This window comes from Ipomoea nil, unplaced genomic scaffold (assembly GCF_001879475.1).
Source record: "Ipomoea nil cultivar Tokyo-kokei standard unplaced genomic scaffold, Asagao_1.1 scaffold1558, whole genome shotgun sequence".
NCBI lineage: Eukaryota > Viridiplantae > Streptophyta > Magnoliopsida > Solanales > Convolvulaceae > Ipomoea > Ipomoea nil.
Window position 1 is genome coordinate 1,200,379 of NW_017617986.1, and position 27,333 is coordinate 1,227,711.

General features: G+C 39.1%; 1 protein-coding gene across 1 annotated transcript; it reads left to right on the forward strand.

The window, feature by feature from the left end:
- Nucleotides 1-19,059: 19,059 nt before the first annotated feature.
- On the forward strand, nt 19,060-25,472 carry LOC109189552 (CTTNBP2 N-terminal-like protein). Its single transcript, XM_019340162.1, has 3 exons — nt 19,060-19,528; nt 19,635-19,951; nt 24,984-25,472. The coding sequence occupies exons 1-3, from the start codon at nt 19,060-19,062 to the stop codon at nt 25,470-25,472; spliced, it is 1,275 nt and encodes a 424-aa protein (XP_019195707.1).
- The last annotated feature ends 1,861 nt before the right edge of the window (nt 25,473-27,333 follow it).

Genomic DNA, 27,333 nt, shown 5'->3' on the forward strand with positions numbered 1-27,333 from the left:
TTATGAGATTATGAATTTTCATTACATTCATAATTTCGGAGTTTCGGACATTCATAAATTATGAATTCATGCATGCACATTCACTTTGGAACCATGCCTACATATTCCCATCCGAAATCACGGACATTCATAAATTATGAATCCATGCATGCACATTCACTTTGGAACCATGCCTACACATTCACTTTGGAACCATGAGATTATGAATTTTCTGTTATAAGATTATGAATTTTCTGTTATGAGATTATGAATTTTCAGTTGTGAGATTATGAATTTTCTGTTATGCGATTATGAATTTTCTGTTATGAGATTATGAATTTTCGTAAAATTCATAATCTCATAACAGAAAATTCATAATTTGATCAGTAACGCGCCGTTAACTCCACATCCGCGATTTTTTTTTTTTTTGCCTAAAAACAACGTCGTTTTGACCTGTGTTCACCATTCTCGGTGAACACGATTCCACGACATAATTTGCGTATGAGTGAGTATTGGGTTGAGTAATGAGTTTATTGGCCCACTGGATATGGGCCTAAAATAGTTTGCCTGCCAATTATTATTGAAAAAAAAAACAATAACAATAACAACAAATCCCAGTATAAATTTCTAATAATTATATTCTCACCAATCAAATACTCCGTAATAGAACCAGCTTAGTTGGCATGACGGGTCGTGCAATCTCATCCTTTAAGATAAAAAGAATCGAGAGTTCTGATCAGCATTTTGCCTCTTAACTGGACCGGCCGATACGTAGTTAAGATCTGCTCAGGATATCTCATTGGCCTAACAAAATTGAATTTAAATTCATATATTATTGATTTCCTGCAGATCAGAATTACAATTTGTTTTCACATATATAATTCCTCTATTACAACCAAACGCGGGTAAGTGACTAAGTTGACTTAGCTTCATCCACTTGAAAAATAACTCAAGTAACCATCTCATGATTCACGTGGATGCAACTGCCAAACAGGCACACAATATCATGGCTCTTGTATTAGTTCATTTAGTTGTATATACATAAATACATTCATAGTTCAATACATGCATGGCATAAATAAATGGGGTTAAATATTTACGAGATTTTTATATTTTTATATAGGGTTGTGAAATATAATATCATCTCTGTCGATTCGTTGCATATAATGTTTTTAGTATGGTTTACTTCTTCTTCTTCTTCTTTTTTTTTTTTTTTTTTTTTTTTTTTTGTGATTTGCGAACTATTACACAGAAGTGAAATTTACCCCGTGCACACCTTCAAGTGGTGATTGCGGATTTTCCTTATCACCCAGAAAAATATTTACAAGATTTTTATAGTTTTTCATAGATATTATAATTTCTTTGTTTTTTGTTTAAAGTTACAATTTTTCATTTTTACAGTAGACCAAATGTACGTATTGTGTATATCTTTAATTCTGTTTTAATCTGGACTATTTTTGAACTTTTAAAACTTTATATTAGTATTTGTTTATAGGTAATTAATAATGGGATATAAAGTTAAAGACCAACCACGGTTGGTCTTTAACGTGAGGCATGATGACAAAGAATTAATAATTTATTGACTCCGCATGCCAAATGGCATATTATGAACGCCATTCTAAAACTACTAATTTTTTTATACTAAATTACATAAGGTTACACTTGTCTGACACGTGTCGGTTTGAGTCGGGTCAAGATTAAATGTGATCCATATACTAACAAATGTAATACTAAATCATAAATAAAACTTTGTTACTTATAAGAAAAAATATAATATTTTTGAAGGAAATATAAACTTTTACTGTTTTACATTTTGATATAAAAATATTACTTTTCTCATTACTTATAAAGAAAAATATAATAATTTTGATGAAAAAAGTAATACTTTTACATCAAAGTGTAAAACTATTATATCATTACTTATAAGGGAAAACATAATAATTTTGATGAAAAAAGTAATACTTTTACATCAAAATTTAGAAGTAGTACATTTGTTATCAAAAGTATTACGTTTTCCCTTATCAGTAACAAACACTTTATTCACAATTAGTATTACATTTGCTAGTATAAGTATTACATTTATATATTGACCTGACCCGTCTCACGGACAAGAATCCGTGACACGGTCTCACACAAGTTTTACCCAATTACCTATGTATCAAACATAGTTAATTTTAACCAGCTTGGTTGGTGTAAGTGGTCGTGCACTCTTGTCCCTTAAGAGAGGTCAAGAGTTTGAACCCCTTTTCGTATGGAAAAACCAATATGGCAAGAACTTTGCTTTTTAATTGGGTCGGCCCCATGTGAATGGGAATTAATCGAACACCTCGTGATATGATAATAAAAAACATAGTTAATTTTTGTTTTATAGGTAATTCTTCTAAAAACATTACCTATGTTAGATTGCAATTATCATAGTAATCCATAACACAAAAAGTTCAAAACATTTCCATCATTAAACATTTGTAACAAGTGTCAAATAGGCCATTAAACTTATTGTTTTTATACAATTGGATCACAGAACTTGAAAACGTATAAACGAATCATGAAATAAGCAAAATATGTACAATTGAGACATTTTTGTAATTTCTTTTAATACAATTTAAGTTGAAAACATTTCAATCTTTCACCTCAACTAATATGATAGAGGAAACAACAATTCTTAATTAGTACATATCATGTTAAAGATATGTGTGGCTGACATTTTATCTCTTTATAGTTGTGATAGTTATGCTCCTGTAGAATAAGTGTGTTTGAACAAGTTGTTACAACCTCCTACTATTCTCCCTCACTTGTACACTATTTATAGCTTGTTATTTTACATCAATGAAGTACAGTTTATAATCTTTACATGGTATCAAGAGCCTTGAGAATCTCCTACAAAGTTTTTTTCTCCTACCCACATGGCTTCCACTGCTACAGCCACAAACGATATAATCCAACTGAATGCCCTAACAAACTTTCCCATTAAACTTACTAGCACGAATTTCCCAGTGTGGAGACGTCAAGTCCACTCCACACTTGTTGGGTTTAATCTTCTGGGTTACATCGACGGTACCACCAAGGAACCCGCCAAATTCACTAATACTGCTCAAACTGCCGTTAACTCGGCCCATCTAATTTGGTATCGTCAAGACCAAATCATTGTCAGTGTACTGCTCGGTAGTTGTACTGACACCAAACAACCCCTCATCTCCTCGGCTACGATAGCCCACGATGCGTGGCAACGTCTGATTGCTAGTTATGCCAGTGCCTCACGAGGACGTATCATATCCCTCAAGGCCAAGCTCACAAAAAATCCGAGAGGTTCTCGGTTCATTACGCCTTACCTCAATGACATGCGAGCCTTAGCTGATGATCTTGCGCTGGCTCAGTGCCCAGTTTCGGATGAAGATCTAACTGTCCACATATTAACTTAGTTAGGGGAGGAGTACAACTCTATTATATCTGTCGTTCGTGTTCGTGAAAAGCCGATTTCCTTTGGTGAATTGGCGGACGTGCTAACTGACCATGAACGTCAGCTGAAGGCAGCGGATGAGACGCGGCAATCGCTACTGGTTACTGCCAATAGCACTCACCGCGCTTCGACACCCCCATGGTCCAACCAGCAGTCAGCTTCCAACCTCGGAGGGTCCGCAATAATGCTCATAATAAAGCGCCCACCGAAAAAATTGGCAACAAGGGGGTAACAATCGCTCCAGTATTGTTTGTAAGTTTTGTCATCTTATAGGTCATGAAACAAAGGTATGTCGCAAGCTAGCCAGATTTCTTAAGGAGCATAATGTTGCTCCTATGCAACCGTATATGTTTCCTACAGCTAATGCTGTGACTGGGGCGTCGCACCATGCGACACCAAGCCTCGCTCCTCTGCAAACTTTCGCCGAGTATAGTGGATCGGATGAAATACGCCTGGGTGACTGTAATTCCTTACAAATATCCCACATTGGCTAGTCTGTCATTCCCACTGCTTCTAATGTTCTCACTCTAGATAATGTCTTGCGTATCCCACAATTACACACTAATTTAGTTTCTATTTCCCAGTTATGCAAGACTAATTGTGTGTCTGTTGAATTCTTTGATTCTCATTTTCTGGTCAAGGAACATCGAACCGGGATTCTGCTGCTACGGGGGGCGAACATTAATGGTGTCTATTTTGGACCAGTTGCCTCTCACCCAACAGTTCATACTACGCAGTTGGATCGTTTGTCTCAGTGGCACCAACAACTTGGCCACCCGTCGAATAAGGTGTTGCAACTTGTGTTGCAACGCTGTAATGTTCCAGTCTCCATGTCATCTCTGCAAAAATTTTATTGTTTGTTAGGAATAAATTGTAATAGATTTTGATATGCCATATTGTAAATCGTAGAAATCCAATTTTATTTTGGTTAGACTAATTGAGTCATAGACCAAGAAAGGGAAAAATATATTCATTAGTTGAGGAAATGGATGAAGAAGATATAAAGCCTAAAATCAAGAATTTGCCTAGTGAAAATGGCAAACAGAAGAGGAAGATGTATGCGTATGAAGAAATGTACACAAGTTATGAAGACTATCATCCGAAGAAGAAATCTCTCAAAGATATTCAAGAAGAAATCTCTCAAAGAAATTCAAGAAGAAATCCCTCAAGAAATCCCGAAGAAGATAGAACGTGACTTGAAGTTTGCATGAAGCTATCTTGAAGATCAAGCATCTATAGAAAGAAAGGAGTACACCAAGTGAAACAAGATGATGACTAAAAGGTTGTATGGATGAGTTGGTAGAAGTTTGAAATATTATATGTAAGGTCATAGGTTTGAATTTTGCATCCCACATATTTTAAAGAAGCCAAGTTTAAATCCATCAGATGAAGTATGGGCAATTTGCAAAGTCAATTGGGGATGAGATTTCAAAATTTGAAGGGATGAGGATGAGATTTCCAAATTGACAAATCAAAGGAATGAGATTTCACTTCCATTTGAAGGGATGAAGTTCACGTTTCTCACCCTTGGGGTAGATTGACAAATCAAGGAAGGGGGATGAGATTTCACTTCCAAATATAGTAAGGGATGAAGTTTACATGGGAAGAGATTTCCCAAGTCAATTTAGGGTGTGTTTGGAAACCCGGAAGTCATTTTCCAGGTTTTTGGTGTTTGGCTACATGGAAAATGACTGGTCAAAGGAAAATGGGGTAGAAGTCAATGGAAAAGGAAGGCAATTTTATGGAAAATGACTTCCGCTTTTTTTTGGGGGAAGTCATTTTCCTTCATCCACACACGCATTTCTTCTTCTTCTAGTCTTCAAGAGCTCTGCCTCCTCCTTCAACTTTAGCAATACAACTCACCAACACTCCCTCCTCCAACAATCCATAATCACAAAAGCTTCAACAACACTAGAAAAGCTACTGAGGTATATTTCATCTCTATCCCCTAGTTTGAATTTTTTTTTTCCAATGAACTGTATAGATCTATTTTCTGGATTTTTTTTTTTGTTTTCTTCACTGGTTTCCCCGACCGGAAACCAGTGGTTTCCGGCGGGGAAACCAGTTCCTCTGGTTTCCGCATCGGAAACCAGTTCAGAACTGGTTTCCGATGTGGAAACCAGCTCACTTGCTGGTTTCCGATGCGGAAACCAGCGAGTGAGCTGGTTTCGCATCGGAAACCAGAAATGGTTTCCGATGCGAAACCAGCTCACTGGTTTCCACATCGGAAACCAGATCTAGTTTCCGATGCGAAACCAGTGAGCTTTTTTTTTTTTTTTTTGATTGTTACATATTTTTTTTTCAATACCATGTCATTAGATTTGATTATACATGATCTTAAACACAGCTATTCTAACTTTGAGATGGATGGTTTCATTAAACACATATAGTATTTGTTAGTTTCATTAAACACATACAGTTGCTGCTTATTTGGTTTATTATTTTGATCACTAATTATTGTGTGGTTATGACTTATGTGTTAGTTTTAATTGTGGTTATTTGTTATCATTTTTTTTGTGTGTATAGATGGATAGAAATCATGTGCGTGCAACTGTTATGGGTGCAGCAAGTGCTATACTAGCTATGGGAGTTCTTATATTACAACAACTTAGGAATAGAAACCAAATAGAACATGACATTGTCAATAGAGATGATGAGCGAGAGAGTTACATAAATAGTATCTTGTGTGAGGGTGATCTACCATATCTGAACAATTTAATGTTGCATGTGAAGTCAAACATGTTGAGAATCACTTGAAAACAGTGAGGAACACATGGATGATGATATGCAAGTTGAAGGGGATGAGTGGTCTTGGATGGGATGATAACTTGAAAATGATTACATGTGATGAAGCCCCGTATATTGAGCTTATCATGGTAATATTTTATTATCATAATTTGACTATTGCATAAATCTAATGTTTTTTTATTAGAAAATATCTCATGTTTATTATTTATTTATAGGCAACTCCCAAGTATGAAACAATGTTGAACAGGAAGATTGACTACTACGATGAGATGTCCATTGTCGCTGGCAGAGATTGTGCCATAGGATGTTTGCAAAATCTTTTGCAGATGTTACTTTAGATGGCCCTCATGATGAGATGTTGCCGGATAACAATGATGAAACCCTGCCTGAAGGAAATGATGAAGAAAGTAGGGGAAGAACATCTGCATCAACTGCGTCGTCTCAAAGATCCGGTCGTAAGCGAAAGTCACTTGACTTGAAGGTCGATGAAATTGCTAAACAACTTGGTAGCATTGCCACAACAATTAAATCTTTGAATACTGGCATTGATGAAAATCAGTTGTTTGCGGATGTGATGAGCATAGGTGATGGCTTTCATGAGGATGACCTATGTAAGCCATTTGAATACTTGATGACAATTGAGGTTCAGGCGAGGATTTTCAACGCGAAGAATGCAAGTTTGAAGAGGAAATGGATTGAGAAATTTATTTCTTCTTCGGATTAAATTTTCTATGCTTTTTTTTGTTGGTTAACATGGATGTTAAGACTTGGATTGTAATATTTAAGACTTATTTTTATGTATGCTTTGTAGTTGATTGGTTATGTTGGATCTTTAATACTTGATTATATTGGATCCTAAGACTTTGTGGATTTTAATTTTCAATACTTGATTTTGTCGATTCCTTTGTGTTGTTTCTAACATGTAATTGTGGTTTGAAATTGCCATATTATGACAATAGTTTTAATACTAGAAAGATAGATTGAGAGCAAAGACATTCGAATTAAATACAACAAAAATTATGTAGCATGGAATTTGAAATAAAAATTGTTATATTATACAAAAAAAGCAATAAAAATATATTTATCGAATAACAATTCCACTCTGTTCATTTTCTGGAAAATGAACCAAACACCAAAAGACAGTTTTTCATCATTTTCTAGAAAATGAACCAAACACCAAAAGACAGTTTTCCATTATTCAGCCAAACACAGGAAAGGAAAATGACTTATGGAAAGTGACTCATTTTCCAGAAGTCATTTTCCAGCTTTCCAAACGGACCCCAAGTCAATTTAGAAGAATATGAGATTTCACTTCCAAATATAGTAAGGGATGAAGTTTACATGGGAAGAGATTTCCCAAGTCAATTTAGAAGAATACAAGAAGAAGTTGCAGAAGCAAAAATACTAGTCGCAACTAGTAAGGGATTAAATTGGAGATTATATTTTTGAAGATAGAAATCCTGGATTGTCACACGGTGTTGTGAGATCGGAAGCAGCAGTATCGGAAGACATTGGGTGTGATTAGTGCGGGCTTTGTGATCAAAGCACTAGATCACGAAAGGAGCGTTTCTACCGGAGCGTAGAAGACAGGGGGAAAGTAACGCGGAGTTGTGAAATCCTGGGAAAGTAACGCGGCAACGTGAAACCCGAAGCAACAGTGTTGGTGGAACTGGGCGTGATTAGTGTGGGCTTGGTGATCAAAGCACTAGATCACGAAATTCATTGTATCTTGAAACCAAGAAGTGGTGGATATAGTGAATTGCTCTTGGACGATAAGAGCAAGTGGAGTAGGAGGATTACACCACCTCCGAACCACTATAAATTGCCTTGTGTTCTTTACCGCTTTCTTTACTTACTGCTCTTGCTTGCTTCTCACAAGAATAATCTTGACACAATATACACACACACCGTATCGTTTATTATTTCCGCTGTGCACCGGACTCGAACAATCTAGTTAATAGTCTTGGTTTCTCTGTTGCCTTAGCAATTGTTGTATTGTGCTAAAAATTTAGAAATTCTATTCACACCCCCCCCCCCCCCCTCTCTATAATTTCATCTTACCTCTTTTGGGACCAACAATTGGTATCAAAGCCTGTAGCCTATTTGAGTCAGCTTGGTTTTGACCAATACCAACAATCGGTATCAAAGCTGGTTGTCTATTTGGGTCAACCTGTTTCTCACTGCTAGGCAGATCCATTTTACCTAGTGTGTGTAATTAGATTATTTCTCTCTCGTATCCAACGAGAAGATGAATAAAGATTTAGCTCAAAATCTATTATTCTCGCTTGATAAATTTGATGATTGGAAAGTTCGTATGCAGGTTCATTTATCAGCCTTACATGTAACACCCCCATTTCTTAAACTACATAAACTGTCGAAAATACATACAATTTTTTTTTTTTTTTGAAAACGAATGTAACTGCGGAAGCGAAAATAAAACTAAAAGAAAAGGAGAGTGCTACCGCCAAGCTCAGGTATTTCTCTATACCCAAACGCTAAGGCTAAATTTACAATTTACAATAAACAACTCAAAATATGTATTAGTACAAAAACAACTAACAATTCAAATGTCTAACTAATAAATGATATCTCTAGGTGGTTCACTCATTCTCATGTCCAATGCTCATGCAAGAGTTCCTGCAAAAACAATTAAAGAATAGAAAACAAAGAAACACACAAATTTAGCATTAAGCTTGTAAGATCTACTTCACCCCGTAAAATATTTTGCACATAGCATGCAACACATAGGAGCAGATAGTTTGCATCTAGAATGACCCCTTAAACATTTTTATTCTCATCAACAAACCAATAATCTTTAACTTTAACCATTTAAAATACATATTGAGGAAATCACACATCCAAATACAAAAATATCCATAACAACTTCTATCAAAATGACTAAGGCATTGCCTATCCATAATCCAAAATCATTCAACCATTATTCTTTCCTCAAGATTCCCATATAACCTTTATCAACATTTCTATACACCCACAACCTCAAAATATTTCATAGCATCCTCATTACTCAATTTCTTTAAATCATAATCATAATATAATCACCAAAATAATTTCCAATAAGATCAGGTTACCATCAGTTGAAAGTGGCAGACTAGGACATACCTAAGACGGCATTCTGAACTCGCTACGGCCACTACGAGTTCACAGTGATGCCGTTCGGGTTGACCAATGCACCAGTGGTGTTCATGGATCTAATGAATCGAGTGTTCAAGCCTCATCTCGACGACTTCGTGATCGTGTTCATCGACGACATCCTTGTGTATTCTCGGGATAAAGAAGAGCAAGTAGGGCATTTACGGACAGTACTCTAGATTCTGAGGGAAAAGCAGTTGTACGCCAAGATTTCGAAATGTGAATTCTGGAAGGATAGTGTGGCATTCTTGGGTCATGTGATAGACAGTAGAGGTACATCGGTGGATCCAGATAAGATTTGGGCGGTGAAGGAGTGGACCGTACCGACAACCGTGGCGGAAGTAAGGAGTTTCCTTGGGCTAGCAGGGTACTACCGAAGGTTTGTGTTAGATTTCGCTAAGGTGGCTCAATCGTTGACAAAGCTGTTAAAGAAGGACATGTCTTTCCAATGGAATCAAGCTTGCGAGTTAGCTTTCCGGGAGTTGAAAGAGAGACTCACGACCGCACCACTGCTGATCTTACCATCCGGGACAGAGGGGTTCAAGGTATACAGCGATGCATCCAAGAAAGGACTAGGTTGTGTGCTGATGCAAAATGGGAGAGTGATAGCTTATGCTTCGCGACAGCTTAAAGTGCATGAAGAGAACTACCCCACGCATGATTTAGAGTTGGCAGCCGTAGTTTTCGCCTTGAAGTTTTGGAGGCATTATCTATACGGTGTGCGTTGTAAGATCTTTACGGACCACAAGAGCCTCAAGTATATCTTCACACAAAAGGATCTCAACATGCGTCAAGACGGTGGTTAGAACTCATCAAAGACTATGAGTTGGACATACAGTATCACGAAGGGAAAGCAAATGTCGTGGCAGACGCTCTAAGCAGGAAAACCTAACATGCCGTTAGTTCCATTTGGGTAGTGGCTGACGAGCTTTGCAAGGAATTCCAAAGGATGAACCTAGAAATGGTGGAACAAGGCGAAGTCGAGTCGGAAGCCCGTCTTTTCAACCTAAGGGTCGTATCTACGCTTTTGGAGGAGATCAAAGCAGAATAATTGAAGGATGCTAACTTAATGAGGGCAAGAGATGACCTAGCCAAAGGAAGAGGGGGACCGTTTGAGTTGTCCACGGGCGGAGAGTTGAGGTATGAGGGTCGTCTATGTGTACCTACATCATGTTATCGGATTTTGGAAGAAGGCCATAATACACCTTACTCGGTACATCCTGGAGGCGACAAATTCTACAAAGATGTGAAGAAGCTTTTACGGTGGCCCAACATGAAGAAGGAGGTAGCGGAGTTCGTGGGCAGATGCTTGAATTGTCAGAAGGTGAAAGCAGAGCATTGTAGGGTCAAAGGCTTAGTGTAGCCGTTGGAGGTTCCACAAGGAAAATGGGACTCCATATCTATGGACTTCGTGGGAGGCTTACCAGTGACCCGCTCCGGTAAGGACAAAATCTGGGTAATAGTGGATCGCTTGACCAACACTGCTCGCCTTATTGCGATGAAGGAAACATGGACAATGACGCAGTTGGCCCAAGCTTATGTTAGTCGAGTGATGAAATATCATGGGGTACCAAGGGATATAGTCTCCGATCGAGATCCAAGGTTCTTGTCGCAGTTTTGGAAGTCCCTACAAGCAGCCTTTGGAACCAAGCTAAATCTCAGTACCGCCTTCCATCCGGCCACAGACGGACAAACAGAGAGGACTATTCAAACCATCGAGGACATGTTGAGGGCATGCATGCTGTATTTTCAAGGATCATGGGAGGACCACCTGGATTTAATAGAATTTTCCTACAACAACAGTTATCACTCGAGTATACGCATGGCTCCTTACGAAGCTCTTTAAGGTCAAAAGTGTCGCAGTCTGTTGTGCTAGGAGAATATGGTCAATCCGGTAGTTTTGGGACCGCAGTTCTTGCTTGACACCGCAGAAAAGATTAAACAAATTCAGGGAAGGATGAAAGCGGCACAAGATCGTAAAAAATCTTACGCCGACCTAGCAAGAAGGCAAGTAGAGTTCGCGGTTGGAGATAAGGTTTGGCTGAGGGTATCTCCCACCCGAGGAGTGATGAGGTTTGGAAGGAAGGGGAAGCTAAGCCCCCGATTCATAGGACCTTATGAGATACTCGAGAGGGTTGGGAATCTGGCTTACCGGTTAGCTTTACCTATGGAGTTGGAGCGAGTGCATAATGTTTTTTACGTGTCTCAGCTTAAGAAATATGTTCATGACCCGACATATGTTCTACCAGCGGAAGTGATCCCTTTGGACGATGATATGTCTTATGAAGAGAGGCCGCTCAAGATCCTGGATTTTAAGACCCGAGATACGCGTAGGAAGTCAGTGAAGATGGTGAAGGTTTGGTGGTCACATCACGGCGTAGAAGAAGCTACTTGGGAGCTGGAATCAACCATGAGGGACCGTTATCTAGAGTTGTTCTCGGTAGGTACCTCGTTTTACCGATGCTAGTTGTTGCGGTTTGCTTCGTGTGTTTGTTTTGCTTGCTTGCTTGGTTGGTTTGTTGGTTTAGTGGTTTGTGCTAGAAGTTAGAGGTTTAGACCTTGGTGGTTGGATAGAAGTTGATGGTTGTGCTTGGTTTAGAGTTTGGTATGCTCGTTATCTCCGTAGATTATTTCTTTCCAACTCTTGAAGGTCATGACTTCTTGCTTATGTTTGGCACCATTTTGAATCCTTTGAGTTTTGACCATATAAGGACGTTCTAGACACTCTTGTCACATTGTTGTTCCATTTCATTGTTTGATCTAATTCGTCGTACCCAAGCTTCGGGGACGAAGCTTCTTTGAAGGGGGAGAAGATGTGACACCCCGTAATCCAAATTCAATTAAGGGATTAATTAAGTAATTAATCCTAATCCAATTGATCATTTAATTCCATAAATTCCTGAAAATTCAATAGTCAGGGACTAGTAATTGACTAGTCAACCCAAAGTCAATTGTTGTACCTAAAGCTTTATGAGTAGTTCCCTTGTTCCCTTACACCTCTTCATTTTAGTAAGGGTAATCAAGACATTTCACCCTATGTTAGAATTACAAGCTAACCTAGAGCATCACCCTTCATTCTTTCCCCTTACACTTCCTAAACTTGAGCTCCTCCTCTCTAAAAGTTAGATAGCTTTTCTTCCAAGCCAAGTTGGAGCTTTACCAAATCTTCAAAGTTTGTCTTCAAGATTCCACCTTTCCTACCTTTGAGCATCTAGGAGGGTAAGATCTATGTTTATCTTGTGTTTTTTACTGTTTTCTAAGGTGTCTTTTCTTAAAGATAGAATCTTTATGATCTTTTGGTGTGTTTTTGAAGTAGGTGTGGAAGGTGAACCTTATTCGGAGCTTGGTGAAGTGTTGAGTGAAGGTTTTTGGAGTGAAGGTTTTTGTCTACAAGAGGTAACCCATGCTCTACAAAATCTATTTTGCTTACCTATATGATGATTTCTTGGATTCTACTTGTGATTTTGCTATGAAATGTGAGTGTTGATGCATTGTCTTGTGAAAATGCATATCTAGAGCTTGTTATTACGGTTCATGTATGCCATTGCTTGGCTATTCTTTTGATTCAAGTCATTTTGTGGTATTTGGTGAGATTTGGCATGTTCTGGACTTGAATTAGAGCTTGAAGTTGAAAATCCCCGAAGGGTGTTTTTAGTACAAGGTGTGTACCCACGGCGGAACGGCGGGCGGGGCACCACACGCTGCCCCACCCGCGGGGTACAAGGCCTCGTGGGAGTGGTTCCCGCGGGCGGAACCACGGGTGGAGGTCCACCCATGGCTCCACCCGCAGGTACATATATGGTGTTGTTCGGGGATTTGTTCCCGTGATCCTTTTGAATCGGTATTTGGTCTTTTGACTTCCCGATGTTCTTTTGTGGAACTATTTGAGTGTCTTCTTGACGTTTCGTATGTCTAGAACTATACGGTAGGAATCCATGTAGGTTTTGGTGTCTTGAATCGTGCTAAGTGTTCAACATTGTGATTCGTTGAACCGTGATGAGTCTTGTGTGTTCTTCGGAACTATGTTTGGTTTACCCGTTTGATAAGCATGCTAGTTTGGTGTTTAAATGCTAGCGTGTGTGTTGTTTGTCCTTTCCTATTGTGGATGATGACTTGTGTTAATCATCGTTGGAGTCGGACTGTGATCCATTCCTTGATTGAGTATGGTTTCATATCTTCGTTGTGATCCGTTGATTGATTCCTATTGTGGTGTGGTGTGTGTGGCTGTACCTGGATTGCACGATTAATGGTATGGGACATTAGTCACCAAGGTACTGCAGTGGTCCTCGTAGTGGCTATGACGCGATTATGGAGTCTGTGACCTTTGTGTAAGGTTCACGTATTTCTTGGGTGGCATGTGTTGCCGTGTGTGTGATCGGTACCCTCGTGTACTATGAATCGGTGGTCTTGTTGGTGGTCGTTGGTGGGGGACGACAGTCCCAGGAGGAAAAAGGTTGGACTTGGATGTACAGGGGTCCTGGAGGTAATGGTTGGAACTAGACATAAGGTTGGGGGTAGCCATAAGGTTGGAACCGGGCATAAAGAAGGCACCTCACTTCGTGATGGGTGATGTCACGAAGGCTTGTGTAGCCACTGCGTGTGATTCTTTGTTTGTGACATGTGTTGTCACAAAGGCATGTGTTGCCAATGTTTGTGTCCTTATTCTCTTGTGTTATGCATGTCGGGTGTTAATCTACTGTGTGATGGTAGATTATGCCTTGAGCCGTTCTTGTGAGTCGTTATTGCTTCTTGTGGTATTGAGATGTGTTCCCTTATCTTTATTGTGAGTTCGTAGAGTCTTGTGTTGATCTCTATCTTGGCTTTTGAAATTGAAATATACAATATCCCGTTTCGCAAATGATTTTGTATACATAATAACTATCTATATATGATATTTCACATGTATTGGTGGGTTACCAGCATCACTCGCTGACTGGGCGTCGTCCTATATATATATATATATATATATATATATATATATATATATATATATATATATATATATATATATATATATATATATATATATATCTGTGTTTCTTTCAGGTGTTGATTAGATGAGGGCGCGGTCTAGAAGCTGTTAGAATAGATTCCCTTTTTCTTTATGATGATTTGGGTCTGCGTGCCTTTGGTTAGACTTTAGAAGTTATGTCATTGACTTTATTTTTGGGATTGATAGATTATGTTGCAGATGTTTACGCCTATGCGTTCACCGTTGTGTGAGCGTGACACGACACTCTATGTTTTCCATTTATTTCATATCTAGTCTTCCGCTGTGTATGTTTTATGGTTAGAATTATCTGCATGTTTAAGGTTTAAATTGGTATGGAAATTGGGGGTGTTACAATTTTCCCAAAAGTTTGAAAATGTACAAGTGCAAAAAGAAATTTGGGATACTCTCATCAAGATCGGAGAAGGAGATGAACAAGTTAAATTGGTATGGAAATCGGGGGTGTTACAATTTTCCCAAAAGTTTGAAAATGTACAAGTGCAAAAGAAATTTGGGATACTCTCATCAAGATCGGAGAAGGAGATGAACAAGAAAAAGATAACAAGCTCACTATTGCTATGAAGAAGTTTGAGGACTACAAGATGCTCTCAAACGAATCCATTGTTAATATGAAAGCTCGAATGATTAAAATTCTTGGAGAAATTAATGACCTTGGAAAAAAATATTAGCCAAAAGGAAATTAATCTCTAAGTTCTACGAGGCTTACCATCTACATGGGATATGAAGGTTACGGCTATGAGAGATCACCGAGATCTAAGAATATTGTCAACCGACAAATTATTTAGTGATCTTAAAGCATATGAGTTCGAAATGAAGGCCAAAGATGATGATGTTCATGAAATTCGAAATCCAGCTCTAATGGCCGAACAACCGTCAACCTCCAGGTCAGTAGAAAATAATGTTGATTTTATGACTGACGAACAATTTGCTCTCTTTGTTAGAAAATTCAAAAGGTTCATGCGAAATGGAGACAACAAAAATTCTGCTCGTGGAAAATTTGTCTCTCGCACGACACAAGAAGAAAAAGTCGAAGAAAACAACAATTTATGCTACAATTGTCGCAAATCTGGACATTTCAAACGTTTTACATGAGCTGCGGTTCATATTCCTGGCTGCGGTCAGATGACTACTCTTGGGCTGCGGTCCACTGTTTGGTTGCGATCAAACATTATGATGAGCTGCGGTTCATCGATCGGTTGCGATCGACCCCTTCGTGTTGCGATACGAGGCAGGGTGCTGCGGGACTGTGTCAGAGCTATATGCGCTGACCCTCATGTATGGGCATGAGATTGGTCCTGTGGCGCCATCAAAGTGTGCTATGTGATGAGATATGGATGGTTTGATGTTATGAATGTATGAAAGCGTGACCATAGGATACATGCTAGTAAACTGTATATGTTTGGTTATGACTATTGGCTGTGCTTATCTCTGCCTGTCGAGTCTGTTCCCTATGCTAGTGAATTGTTTATGCTTGGTTATGACTGTTGACTGTGCTTATCTCTGTCCGTCGAGTCTATTCCCTGTTTTTAAAGCTAGAGTCTCTTAGGATATATCTTCATGCTTCAAAATGGTTTTTCATATATCTATATGTATGCCTATATGTATTGTATTTCAACGCGTTGGAGTGGGTTACCAGCATCTCTCGCTGAACAGATATATTTGGCTTTCAGGCACTGACGAGTAGACACTGGAGCGCGCTAGAGATCCGAAGCGTAGAGTAGATAGTTTCCCTTTCGACCTGCGTGCCATACTTATGTATTGATACTGTTGAGGATTTTAGTTAGTGAGCCTGTGCATCTGAGTTCTCCAGCTCAGGTGTGGCCTAGCACCCCGAACTCTTTTATTATGTTTTGGGATTTAATGAGAATTTACCTTTATTATATAAGTTTCAAAAGTTTAAAAATTTCGGGGTGTTACACCTACACACCACCTTGAAACTCATTCGGTGGACTATGGCCTTCCTCGGGCTAGTGGCCCTGCACACCGCCTGGCGCGTCCAGTCGGTGGACCATAGCACAAAGGCCCATGTGGACCACAGCCCTAGAAGTGAGTCACTGACCGCAGCCAGGAGAATGAATCGCAGCTCATGAGTAACCAGTTTGACCGCAGCTAAGATAACGAACCGCAGCTCGTGTATAAACAATTTGATCGCAACCAAATTAGGGTATCATGCTCACGTAACACATAGTAAACACATATTGGCACATTGGGAAGTGGGAAAGCGTATAAATAAACTTATGCATGATTATCCACATACTAAGAATAGTCCTAAGGGGTTCATACATCTTCCTCCTAGGCCAACGGGTTACCGATTCAACTAGCATGCAATACACAAGTGCAATCGCCATCACTCACAATCCGGTGCTTCACTCAAGAACCAAACATATCGACATACGACATCATTTCATAAGGGATCATGTTGAAAAGAAAGATCTAAAAATCAAGTATATCCCTACGGAGAACCAAGTTGCAGATATTCTCACGAAGCCTTTATGCGAAACGAGATTTGCTACTTTAAGGCAGGAATTGGGAATGTTGGAAATGAGCTAAGTATCACTGAACTTAATCTCTTCATCTAAAATGATACATATGCTCAAATTATGTGTTTTACGTGTTTATATGCTTTTATATGTTTTGCGTGTTTGCATATTTCTATGTACTTAATGTCTGTGTAAACTAATTTGCTAAATGTGTTAAGTTTTTAATTATGAATTTGCATGTGGTGTTTAACGTGATTTTATATGCCATGCAAATTAATCTGACAAAATGTGCAGTTTTATTTGATCTGATTTGTTTTTGAATTGCATGTTTTAATAGTTACTTGGACCGCAAGTTATGTTCATGTTTGTGTTAATTTGTTTGCATGAACACTTTATTTTTTTTTTTTTTGTCACTTGACTATTTGCGAAATGTGGTTTATAATTTGCATATTTATGTGCTAATTTTTTTTTTGGTGATTAAAATAATTTTTTGGTTTCCAAATAATTGCTTATGTGTTTAAGAAATTTGTTTACATATATATGTCTTAGAATCTACCATATGTATGTATGTATATTCATGGTGATTTAATTGAAATTTGATTAGTTACTAAAATTTGTGTTTATTTTAATTGGGAGTTACCGTGTATATGCATAATTATATATGGATGTGATTTAATTGCTAAAATTTAAAATTACATATATGTTTCGAAATTGCATGTGAGATTTACGAAAATTTGTGTAATTTGTGTGATCATATTTATGTGAAATTATGTGTTTGAATATGATATGTACGTGTTTTTGAGAAGAAAAAGGAATAGATCAGATTGGATTGAAACCTCCTCCCTCTAAACCTCTACCCCTAAAACCCAATCCCATTAAAACTCTCCACCTCTCAAAACCCACACCCCTTAAACTTCCACCCATAATTAATCCCACAAAAATCTGACCCTCTCTCTCGTAAATCAGATCCCCTCTCCCGAAAAATCTCCTCCCAAATCCATACTCTTTCTCAAATCTTCAAGAAAAATCAGAGGTGTCAATTCATAATCTCCTTACTCTATACACCTTATGTATATAGGGTACCTAAGAGACTGTGAGGCATTTAATGCTCTTGTCTACTAATGATAACCCTCTTCTCTTTCCAAGTGACACCTTAACCAAAAGACACCTCCACCCCTAAATATACCTTGTCACCACACCTATTCTAAGGGTCTCAATTGAGATTTCTATCTGAGAATTATACCTCATCTTAAATCCTTCTTAAACCATACGAAACCCTTCGTATTCCTCTCAGACAAAAATTCAAGTTCTACCAAGATCAAAAATCTCTCTCTCAAGCTCTCAATATCACCGGCGAACACCATGTCTGGAACCGAAGCCATGCAACCCAAAAATCTACTTATTCTACAACAACAACTGATTGATAGGATGACACTCAATCCGGAGTTTTTCATGATTGGAGCAGTCAATAAGGAAACAGCAAAAAAGATTCCCAATGCTTTGAAGGATTGTGGACTATATGATTTCTTCACCTACAAATATGCTGGAGCTTTTGAAATAGATGTGACCGAGTTATATCTTCATGCCACTGTGAAGGACAACGTGATTCATTCTAAAGTTGGAAGAACAGATGTTCAAATTTCTGAAAAGGACATCAAGGATTGCTTCAAATTCCCTTATTTAGAGTTGATGCCAGAAGCTCACCATTATGATGTTCAATCTTCCTGGGATGAAATTCGTGGTCCAAAAGCACCTGTGCTCATGGCTTGACTGAGCCAAAGAACGTGTTGAAACCTGAGTACGATATGCTTATCGAGATGATGTACAATATCCTTGACAACAAACTTGGAAGTGTGGACAATCTATCTGGAACATCCATAAGTCTGATGAACGGAATCATGCAAGGAATAAAATTCAACTTGGCTAAGTACATCTTCAATCGCCTATTATTCTTTGTGAACAGTGCAAAACCTCATGGTAGACCACTTGAAGGAAATCACTTTCTTCATAAAGTTGGGTATGGACTTATTGTTGGAGAAATTCTAAGAAAGAAGAATGTGTCTCTTAGAAGACACAAAAGTGTTGGAATCTACAGAACACTTTTCAGAAAATTTGGACCCGACTATGGCAAGAAATCAAACTGAAGGAAATGATCTGAAGGAGATGGTTCCACAAGCACACCACAAAGCTCTCGAAAAAGGAACAGTAGAACCGTATCAGCTGCATGTGCTCATATGGGTTCTAGAAATCCCAGCAACAGAGATCAAGAAGCCGTAAGCTCGGCTATAGCACTTATTCCATATCAAGAAGTGGCAGAGTCTAAAGCTCATGAAGTGGACATACCCGTGATGCCAACTGAAGAAGATACCACCCGGATGGAGTTTGCAAGAGTTGAAGTGCAAGTTTCAAATGACTTGCAAAGGAGAATCTCGAGTCAATCTGCAGTTGAAGCTAGTGTTGAACCCATAGTGTTCGATACAACACAAACTCGAGATGATCCAGACCTGATGAAGGAATTAAACCGAGTTCAAGCATGGAAGGAATGGAGACTTGAAAGATATCATTCTTTTATCTCAAAAGTTGACTCAGAATTGATACGAAGTGAAGAATTTGCCTTTGAATGGCTTGGAACTGACTCAATGCTCGAAGCACTAAACATGGATGCAAATCAAATTTATGGACTGAAGCTTCAAGTGAAGAATAGTAAAGGAAAACGAGTGGCCGCAGCAGCACAAGAAAATGTCACTCAAGTCCCTTCTGATAATTTTGAAAAGGAGAATGAAATAAGACTACAGAATTCTCTACACAGATCTTCAAGAAAATGTCACTCAAGTCCCTTCTGATAATTTTGAAAAGGAGAATGAAGTAAGACTACAGATTGCTCTACACAGATCTTTGAATGACACTCATCGACATCCAGGTGATACTTCAATTAATATAGCCAATGATTTTCTTGAAAATTTTGGTGAAAGGGCGAATGAAGGAAGTACACTTGTTGAGGTACCAATTTCAGCCTCTGAAAATCATGATTTTATTCTTGTCAGAGTTCACTGTGCTGAACTTTTGATATCTAAAGTGACCCCCACCAATATTGATATAAATGGAATGGACCCTACAAGGGATGAAGTAAGGGACAAAATTGATGGTGAAATTAGACCATCAATTGGGGGGGAATGTTTGTATGAAGCGCCAGTGCATGTTAACAACTCTGTGATGTCACATCAAAACAACTCTCTGGAAGTCAATTTAAATATAGAGGTTATTTCAAGAACAGAGATCATTGCAGAAGAAGAGACGGGAAATCAACATTAAGAAGCCGATTCACCTGAAGGAAATATGCAACTTGTTGAAAAACCAGTTCTACCTGATTCACGAAGAAATTAGTTCAAATCTTTGCACTCCCTGAACATGAGTGGAAGCCGAAGCCGTGAAGAAGATGAAGAAGATCTGTTAACATCACTATTTTCAAAAGTTACAGAGACAAGTGATGTTGTGTGTCAAAAGATTGGAACTACTCTTACCGATCAAGGACATCTCTCTTTGCAACATTTTGAGGACACACGAACCAATTTGAAGGAGCTATTGGAACATCAAAATGCTCTGCAAACGAGAATAGATAGAGCCGAAAGACATCTGAAAGGAGATCTCACCGAATGATTATTGGAGATAATCCAACTCATGAAGAAGGAACGAGAAGCTACCGAGAAGATCAACAATGAAAGACACTTGAGAAAAATAAAGGCCATACAAGACCAAGAGACAAGGATAAATCACCTTGAGGTGGAATTGTCCTCTATGGCTAATAAACTATCTGATTTGCAGGATGTTTCTCTCAAAACACATGATGGTGTTAAGCTTGTTAAAGCCAATCAAGAACAAGATTCCAAATCCCTTGGCTTTTTGATTGATAATGCCATAAAGGGGGAAGAAATTCTCAACCATCTGTCTTTACAACAACAGGAATTCATCCTTGGAAGTCAACCACAACAGCCAGTTTTGACCGCCGCACCAACAAAAGGCCGTGGCCGAGGACGTGGTCAACAATCCCAAGTTGGTTTCGCTCAGTTTGCAAATCCGAGTCTTAGATCAAGCTCATCGAAAGTTGCTGAAACTCGAGGCTGGTTCGAATGCTCAAAAGGAACCGTAACACCGCAAAAAATCTGGACATCCGAGAATGTGCCAAGTATGGTGAAAAGATGGCCCAAAGTTGATCAAGCTCAATGGATATCTGACAAGAATAATGAAGAAGAAGCGAAAAGGAAGCGAACCGAGATGTGGTACGAGCTTAGAGATCATACCAACAATAATGGTGAAAGTTTGGGATTCCAAAGAAGCTTTGAAGAATGCATAGTTTGGTGGGAACCCGGAGTTCTTCCGGGCACCAACATTAAAGATGCCTTTGGACACTACATGGGTGGAAATGTGACCAAGAGATTTGAATGTGAAAAGTTCAAAAATGACATCTGCAAGATGAGAGAACATATCAAGGACATATTGAAAGCTGACATGGGAGTTAAGTAACCCAGAAGGTATTCAGATATGAACTCCTCAAAAATATGGTGTTTTGAATATTTATATTTTGGAATGATTTTGGCTATAATAAAATTTCCTGTATCGACTAATATGAATAAATATTTCCCTTGGTCTGATCTAAGTCTGTTTTGATTTATTTTGGCTATCATGTATTAGTTCGTGAATTAAAAGACAAGAGTTGTCAAACGCATGCAAAATTGAAAATTGAAAAGATAAAAATTGATTAAAAATTAATCAAGGACGCGTATAGGACTTGTCTGAAATTAATTCACAAGTATTTTCCCTAGAATTAATTTTGTCAAACTCATCTTGGCTTTGTCAAAATAAAATTGAGCACAAATTGAAATTATTTTTCAAAGACTTAAAGCCAATGTTTGAGTATAAGTTATGGCATTATCAAAAGGGGGGAAATTGTTAGGAATAAATTGTAATAAATTTTGATATGCCATATTGTAAATCGTAGAACCCCAATTTTATTTTGGTTAGACTAGTTGAGTCATAGACCAAGAAAGGGAAAAATAAATTCATTAGTTGAGGAAATGGATGAAGAAGATATAAAGCCTAAAATCAAGAATTTGCCTAGTGAAAATGGCAAACAGAAGAGGAAGATGTATGCGTATGAAGAAATGTACACAAGTTATGAAGACTATCATCCGAAGAAGAAATCTCTCAAAGATATTCAAGAAGAAATCTCTCAGAGATATTCAATAAGAAATCTCTCAAAGAAATTCAAGAAGAAATCCCTCAAGAAATCCCGAAGAAGAAAGAACGTGACTTGAAGTTTGCATGAAGCTATCTTGAAGATCAAGCATCTATAGAAAGAAAGGAGTACACCAAGTGAAACAAAATGATGACTAAAAGGTTGTATGGATGAGTTGGTAAAAGCTTGAAATATTATACGCAAGGTCACAGGTTTGAATCTCACAACCTACATATTTTAAAGAAGTCAAGTTTAAATCCATCAGATGAAGTATGGGCAATGGTTTGGTCGAAGGGGAGCAGTCCCCAAAGTTTAGGGATGAGATTTCCAAAGTGAAGGGATAGCAGTCCCCAAAGTTTGGGGATGAGATTTCCAAAGTGAAGGGATGGGATGAAGTATTTTGGGGATGAGATTTCCAAAGTGAAGGGATAGCAGTCCCCAAAGTTTGGGGATGAGATTTCCAAAGTGAAGGGATGGGATGAAGTATCTCAAAATTAAAATAGGGATGAGATTTCAAAATTAAAATAGGGATGCAATTTCAATTGGAATAGGGAATAGGGATGAGATTTCAAAATTAAAATAGGGATGCAATTTCAATTGGTTTGGTCGAAGGGAAGCAGTTGAAGTTCACATGTGGCAGAAGTTTCAATTTGATGGGCTTCAATTCAATTCAAGATATAAATAGCAAGGGAGTTCAATTCAATTCAAGATAATTCAAGATATATAAATTTAGAAGTTTCAATTTGATGGGCTTCAATTCAATTCAAGATATAAATAGCAAGGGTTCAATTCAATTCAAGATATATAAATAGCAAGGGAGTTCAATTCAATTCAAGATAATTCAAGATATATAAATTTAGAAGATGAAGTCTGGAAGCAGTAGACGTGAAGTACAGAGGAAAATACAAGAAGAAGGAGACGCCATTTTTGTGAAAACCTCAAGCTCAACGTGAAGTACAGAGGAAAATACAAGAAGAAGGAGACACCATTTTTGCAAAAACCTCAAGCTCAACTTGCAGAGAATCTCTGACATATCTGCAACGTTATCTTATCCTCTAAAAAGGCTATACAGCTAGATGAAATTCAAAAATGAGAACGTTTCTTTCCAACGGACAGATTCTCATTACCAGCTATAAAAGGATGAAGATTGAAGTAGTGGAAAGCAGAAGCAAGTATACAAAGAATACAAAGAGCAGAGCTAAACAGAGCATACGAAATCCAAAGAAAGCTTTCCATCTCAAGAGCTTAAATTGATATATTCTTTGTGAGATAAACTATCAAGAGTGATACAGAGCTTACAAAAGAAATATCCAATAGTGTTAAAATCTTCATCAACTACAAAAGACTAAGCGCATCATTGAAGATCAACTACAGAGTCTCAAAGTTGAAAGCAACGCAAAACTTGTTTTGGAGCAAAACAAGGGAAAGGAGGAAAGTAACACGGAGTTGTGAAATCCTGGATTGTCACACGGTGTTGTGAGATCCAAAGCAGCAGTGTCAGAAGACATTGGGTGTGATTAGTGCGGGCTTTGTGATCAAAGCACTAGATCACGGAAGGAGCGTTTCTACCGGAGCGTAGATGACGGGGATAAAGTAACGCGGAGTCGTGAAATCTTGGGAAAGTAACGCAGCGATGTGAAACCCGAAGTAGCAATGTTGGTGGCACTGGGCGTGATTAGTGTGGGCTTGGTGATCAAAGCACTAGATCACGGAATTCATTGTATCTTGGAACCAAGAAGTGGTGGATAGTGAATTACTCTTGGAAGATAAGAGCAAGTGGAGTAGGAAGATTACACCACCTCCGAACCACTATAAATTGCCTTGTGTTCTTTACCGCTTTCTTTACTTACTGCTCTTGCTTGCTTCTCACGAGAATAATCTTGACACAATATACACACACATCGTATCGTTTATTATTTCCGCTGTGCACCGGACTCTAACAATCTAGTTAAGAGTCTCGGTTTCTCTGTTGCCTTAGCAATTGTTGTACTGTGCTAAAAGGTTTGAAATTCTATTCACCCCCCCCCCCCCCCCCCCCTCTAGACTTTCACCTTACCTCTTTTGGGACCAATATTGTTCCTCTTGCAATGTTCATAAAAGCCATAAACTGCCTTTTTTCTAAAAATACAGTTGGTAGCACTAAATCTTTGCAACTTGTTTATACTGATGTGTGTGGACCTACTGAGAACTCTATTGATGAATTTCGCTATTATGTCATTTTTGTAGACCACTTCTCAATGTATATTTGGCTGTACCCCATGAAACGTAAATCAGATGTGTTTACAATATTTATTCAGTTCAAGCAGCTAGTGGAAAAATATTTTAGCCTGTCAATTATTTCTGTTTACTCAGATAATGGGGGCGAGTTCATGAGACTTTGGCCGTTTTTTAATATTCACGGTACCTCTCATTTCACCACCCCGCCACACACTCCTGAGCTCAATGGTGTCGCCGAGCGACGACACAGGCATGTCGTGGAAACTGGCATGTCTCTTATTCATTCCGCGTCTTTGACATCCTCATACTGGACCTACGCCTTTCAGACACCCGTATATCTTATTAACCGGCTCCCTACTCTGACTTTAGGTAATCAATCCCCGTTTTATGTCTTGTTTCAACAATTGCCTAATTATGCCAAGTTAAAACCCTTTGGTTGCCTATTTTCCCTGGTTGTGTCCCTATAACACCAAGAAACTACAACCAAAGTCACGTCCATGTATTTTCTTTGGCTACTCAAACACCCAATCCGGTTATAAGTGTCTAGATTTTGGTTCAAATCGTATTTATGTATCTAGGCATGTTAGATTTGTGCCCCATGTGTTTCCTTATAACTATTTGCAAAAGTCATCTAACAGCCTACCTTCTAATTCTCATGATTCAAAATCACGCAATATTTTGTGCAAGTCGTCTCCTTTGTCTACACAGGTAGAACCCGTGGGTGTTCCAACACCAGTTCCAACACCCATTCCAACACCAGCTCCAACTCCAGTTCAGAGTCCAATTCCAACTCCAATTCCAAGTCCAGTTCCAATTCCGGTTCCGAAACCAGTTCCAACACCATCACCGTCAGCTGCGTCCAATTCATCGTCTCCCATTGTCTCAGAAAATGGTCACCATGCAGCCCAATCCGTGTCTGACTCACAACCTGTCTCCACCTCCGACACATCTCAACCGTTGCATAATGTTCGTCATTCTACCGGGGAGCGTCGTCCTAATTCTAGGTATTCCGATTATGTCATTAACCAAGCCACTTCCCATCCCTTGCCTCCTGCTTTAGAACCTTCTACCGTTGCCCAGGCTCTTAAAGATGCTCGGTGGAGGAAAGCAATGGATGAGGAGTTCGAAGCGCTGCAGCGTAACAACACGTGGCAACTGGTTCCCCGCGGAGCGGCTGTTCTGATTGGCTGCAAATGAGTCTTCTGTGTTAAGCGCAAACCGTTGGTTGATCGTTTTAAAGCGCGGATTGTCGCTAAGGGGTTCTTGCAGACTGCTGGCCGGGATTATTTTGAGACACAGTCCAGTTATGAAACCGGTCACGGTCCGTATTGTTCTGACCATTGCTTTGAGTAATCGCTGGGGTTTGCGCCAGCTAGATATCAATAATGTGTTCCTTAATGGAACATTGCACGAGGAGGTGTTTATGGAGTAGCCTCCCGGGTTTGTTGATCCGTCCTTTCCAGCTCATGTATGCAAACTGACCAAAGCCTTATATGGTCTTAAACAAGCTCCCATGGCTTGGTACTTAGAACTTTCCCAGTTCTTGTTGCGTTGTGGGTTTTTGAAGTCACAGGCAGATGCGTCTTTGTTTGTTTATTCTGCTAATGATATTATTGTTTATTTCCTGGTGTATGTCGATGATATTATACTAACAGGAAACAATGCTGTGTGGCTTGACAAGTTTGTTGGAACTCTGTCAGCTCAGTTTGCTCTTAAGGACCTTAGTCCCTTGCATCATTTCTTGGGCATTGAAGTGGTCTCGACTCTTAATGGCATGTTCCTGTCTCAGAGTCAATATATCACAGATCTTCTGGTTCGGTTTAAGATGGATGGTGCAAAGGCTGTTTCGACACCATTGGCTACTACAGACAAATTGCTACCTGCGCAGTCTAGTAGTGTTGCGGTGGATGTTACTCAGTTTCGGCGTCTCCTTGGTGCGTTGCAGTACTTGGTCATCACTAGGCCTGATGTATCCTATGCAGTTAATCGTCTCTCGCAGTTCATGCATTCACCGACAGAGCTGCACTGGCAGGCTGCCAAACGGTTGCTACGTTATCTAAAGGGAACGGTTTGTCATGGGTTGTTTCTCCGCACTAGGCAACCACTGTCACTGAGTGTTTATACAGATGCTGATTGGGGCGGTTGCACTACCGATAGCCGTTCCACCACCGCATACTTGTTGTATCTTGGTGCTAATCTCGTTTCTTGGAAGTCCACCCGCCAGAAGTCCGTGTCACGCTCATCGACAGAATCTGAATATCGAGCCTTGGCGAATGTCGCGATAGAAGTCTTGTGGATAAAGAATTTGCTACACGAGTTGTGGGTGCAACTAGTGAAACCCCCAGTTGTGTTCTGTGACAACCTTAGTGTGACATACATATGTGTGCAGAAATTCAGTTTTCCATTCACTTATGAAGCATCTGGCGCTGGATTACTTCTTTGTTCGTGACTTAGTCTCTAATGGTTCACTGGTGGTGCGACACATTCCTTCGTCGGCTCAGCTAGCTGACTTCCTCACAAAGCCGTTGGGCCGCTCTTTGTTTCTTCTATTCCGTTCCAAGATTGGAGTCTCCGACGGATCCTCAATCTTGCGGGGGGCGTGTTAAGGATCACTAGTACAAAACAGGGCATAGGAGACTGGCATTTAGCTACTGTTTTAAAAAAAACAGTAGTGTATTCTTAATTCAAAAATTCGCGGTGGCAATTTCGTAATAATTGAAATAACGCTTTAATATTTTGCTACTGTTTCTAGTTAAAACAGTGGCGAAATAGAAAAATAAAACGCCACCGTTTCTCTTTGAAACAGTGGCGGAATTTATTTTTAAAAAAAATAATTAAAATTCATTTCAAAAAACAATAAAAAAAAACCCTACCCCTACACCTTATGCAACAATAACAAATCGAATGAATTGAAAATTAAAAACTTTCGATCTCAGCTCCTCCCGCGAACGGCGAACGCCGCCACAGCCATCTTCAACGGCGAACGCCGCCGCAGCCATCTTCAACGGCGAACGCCTCCACATCCGCTGAACGCCCTTTCCTCCGCCACAGGTGCGGA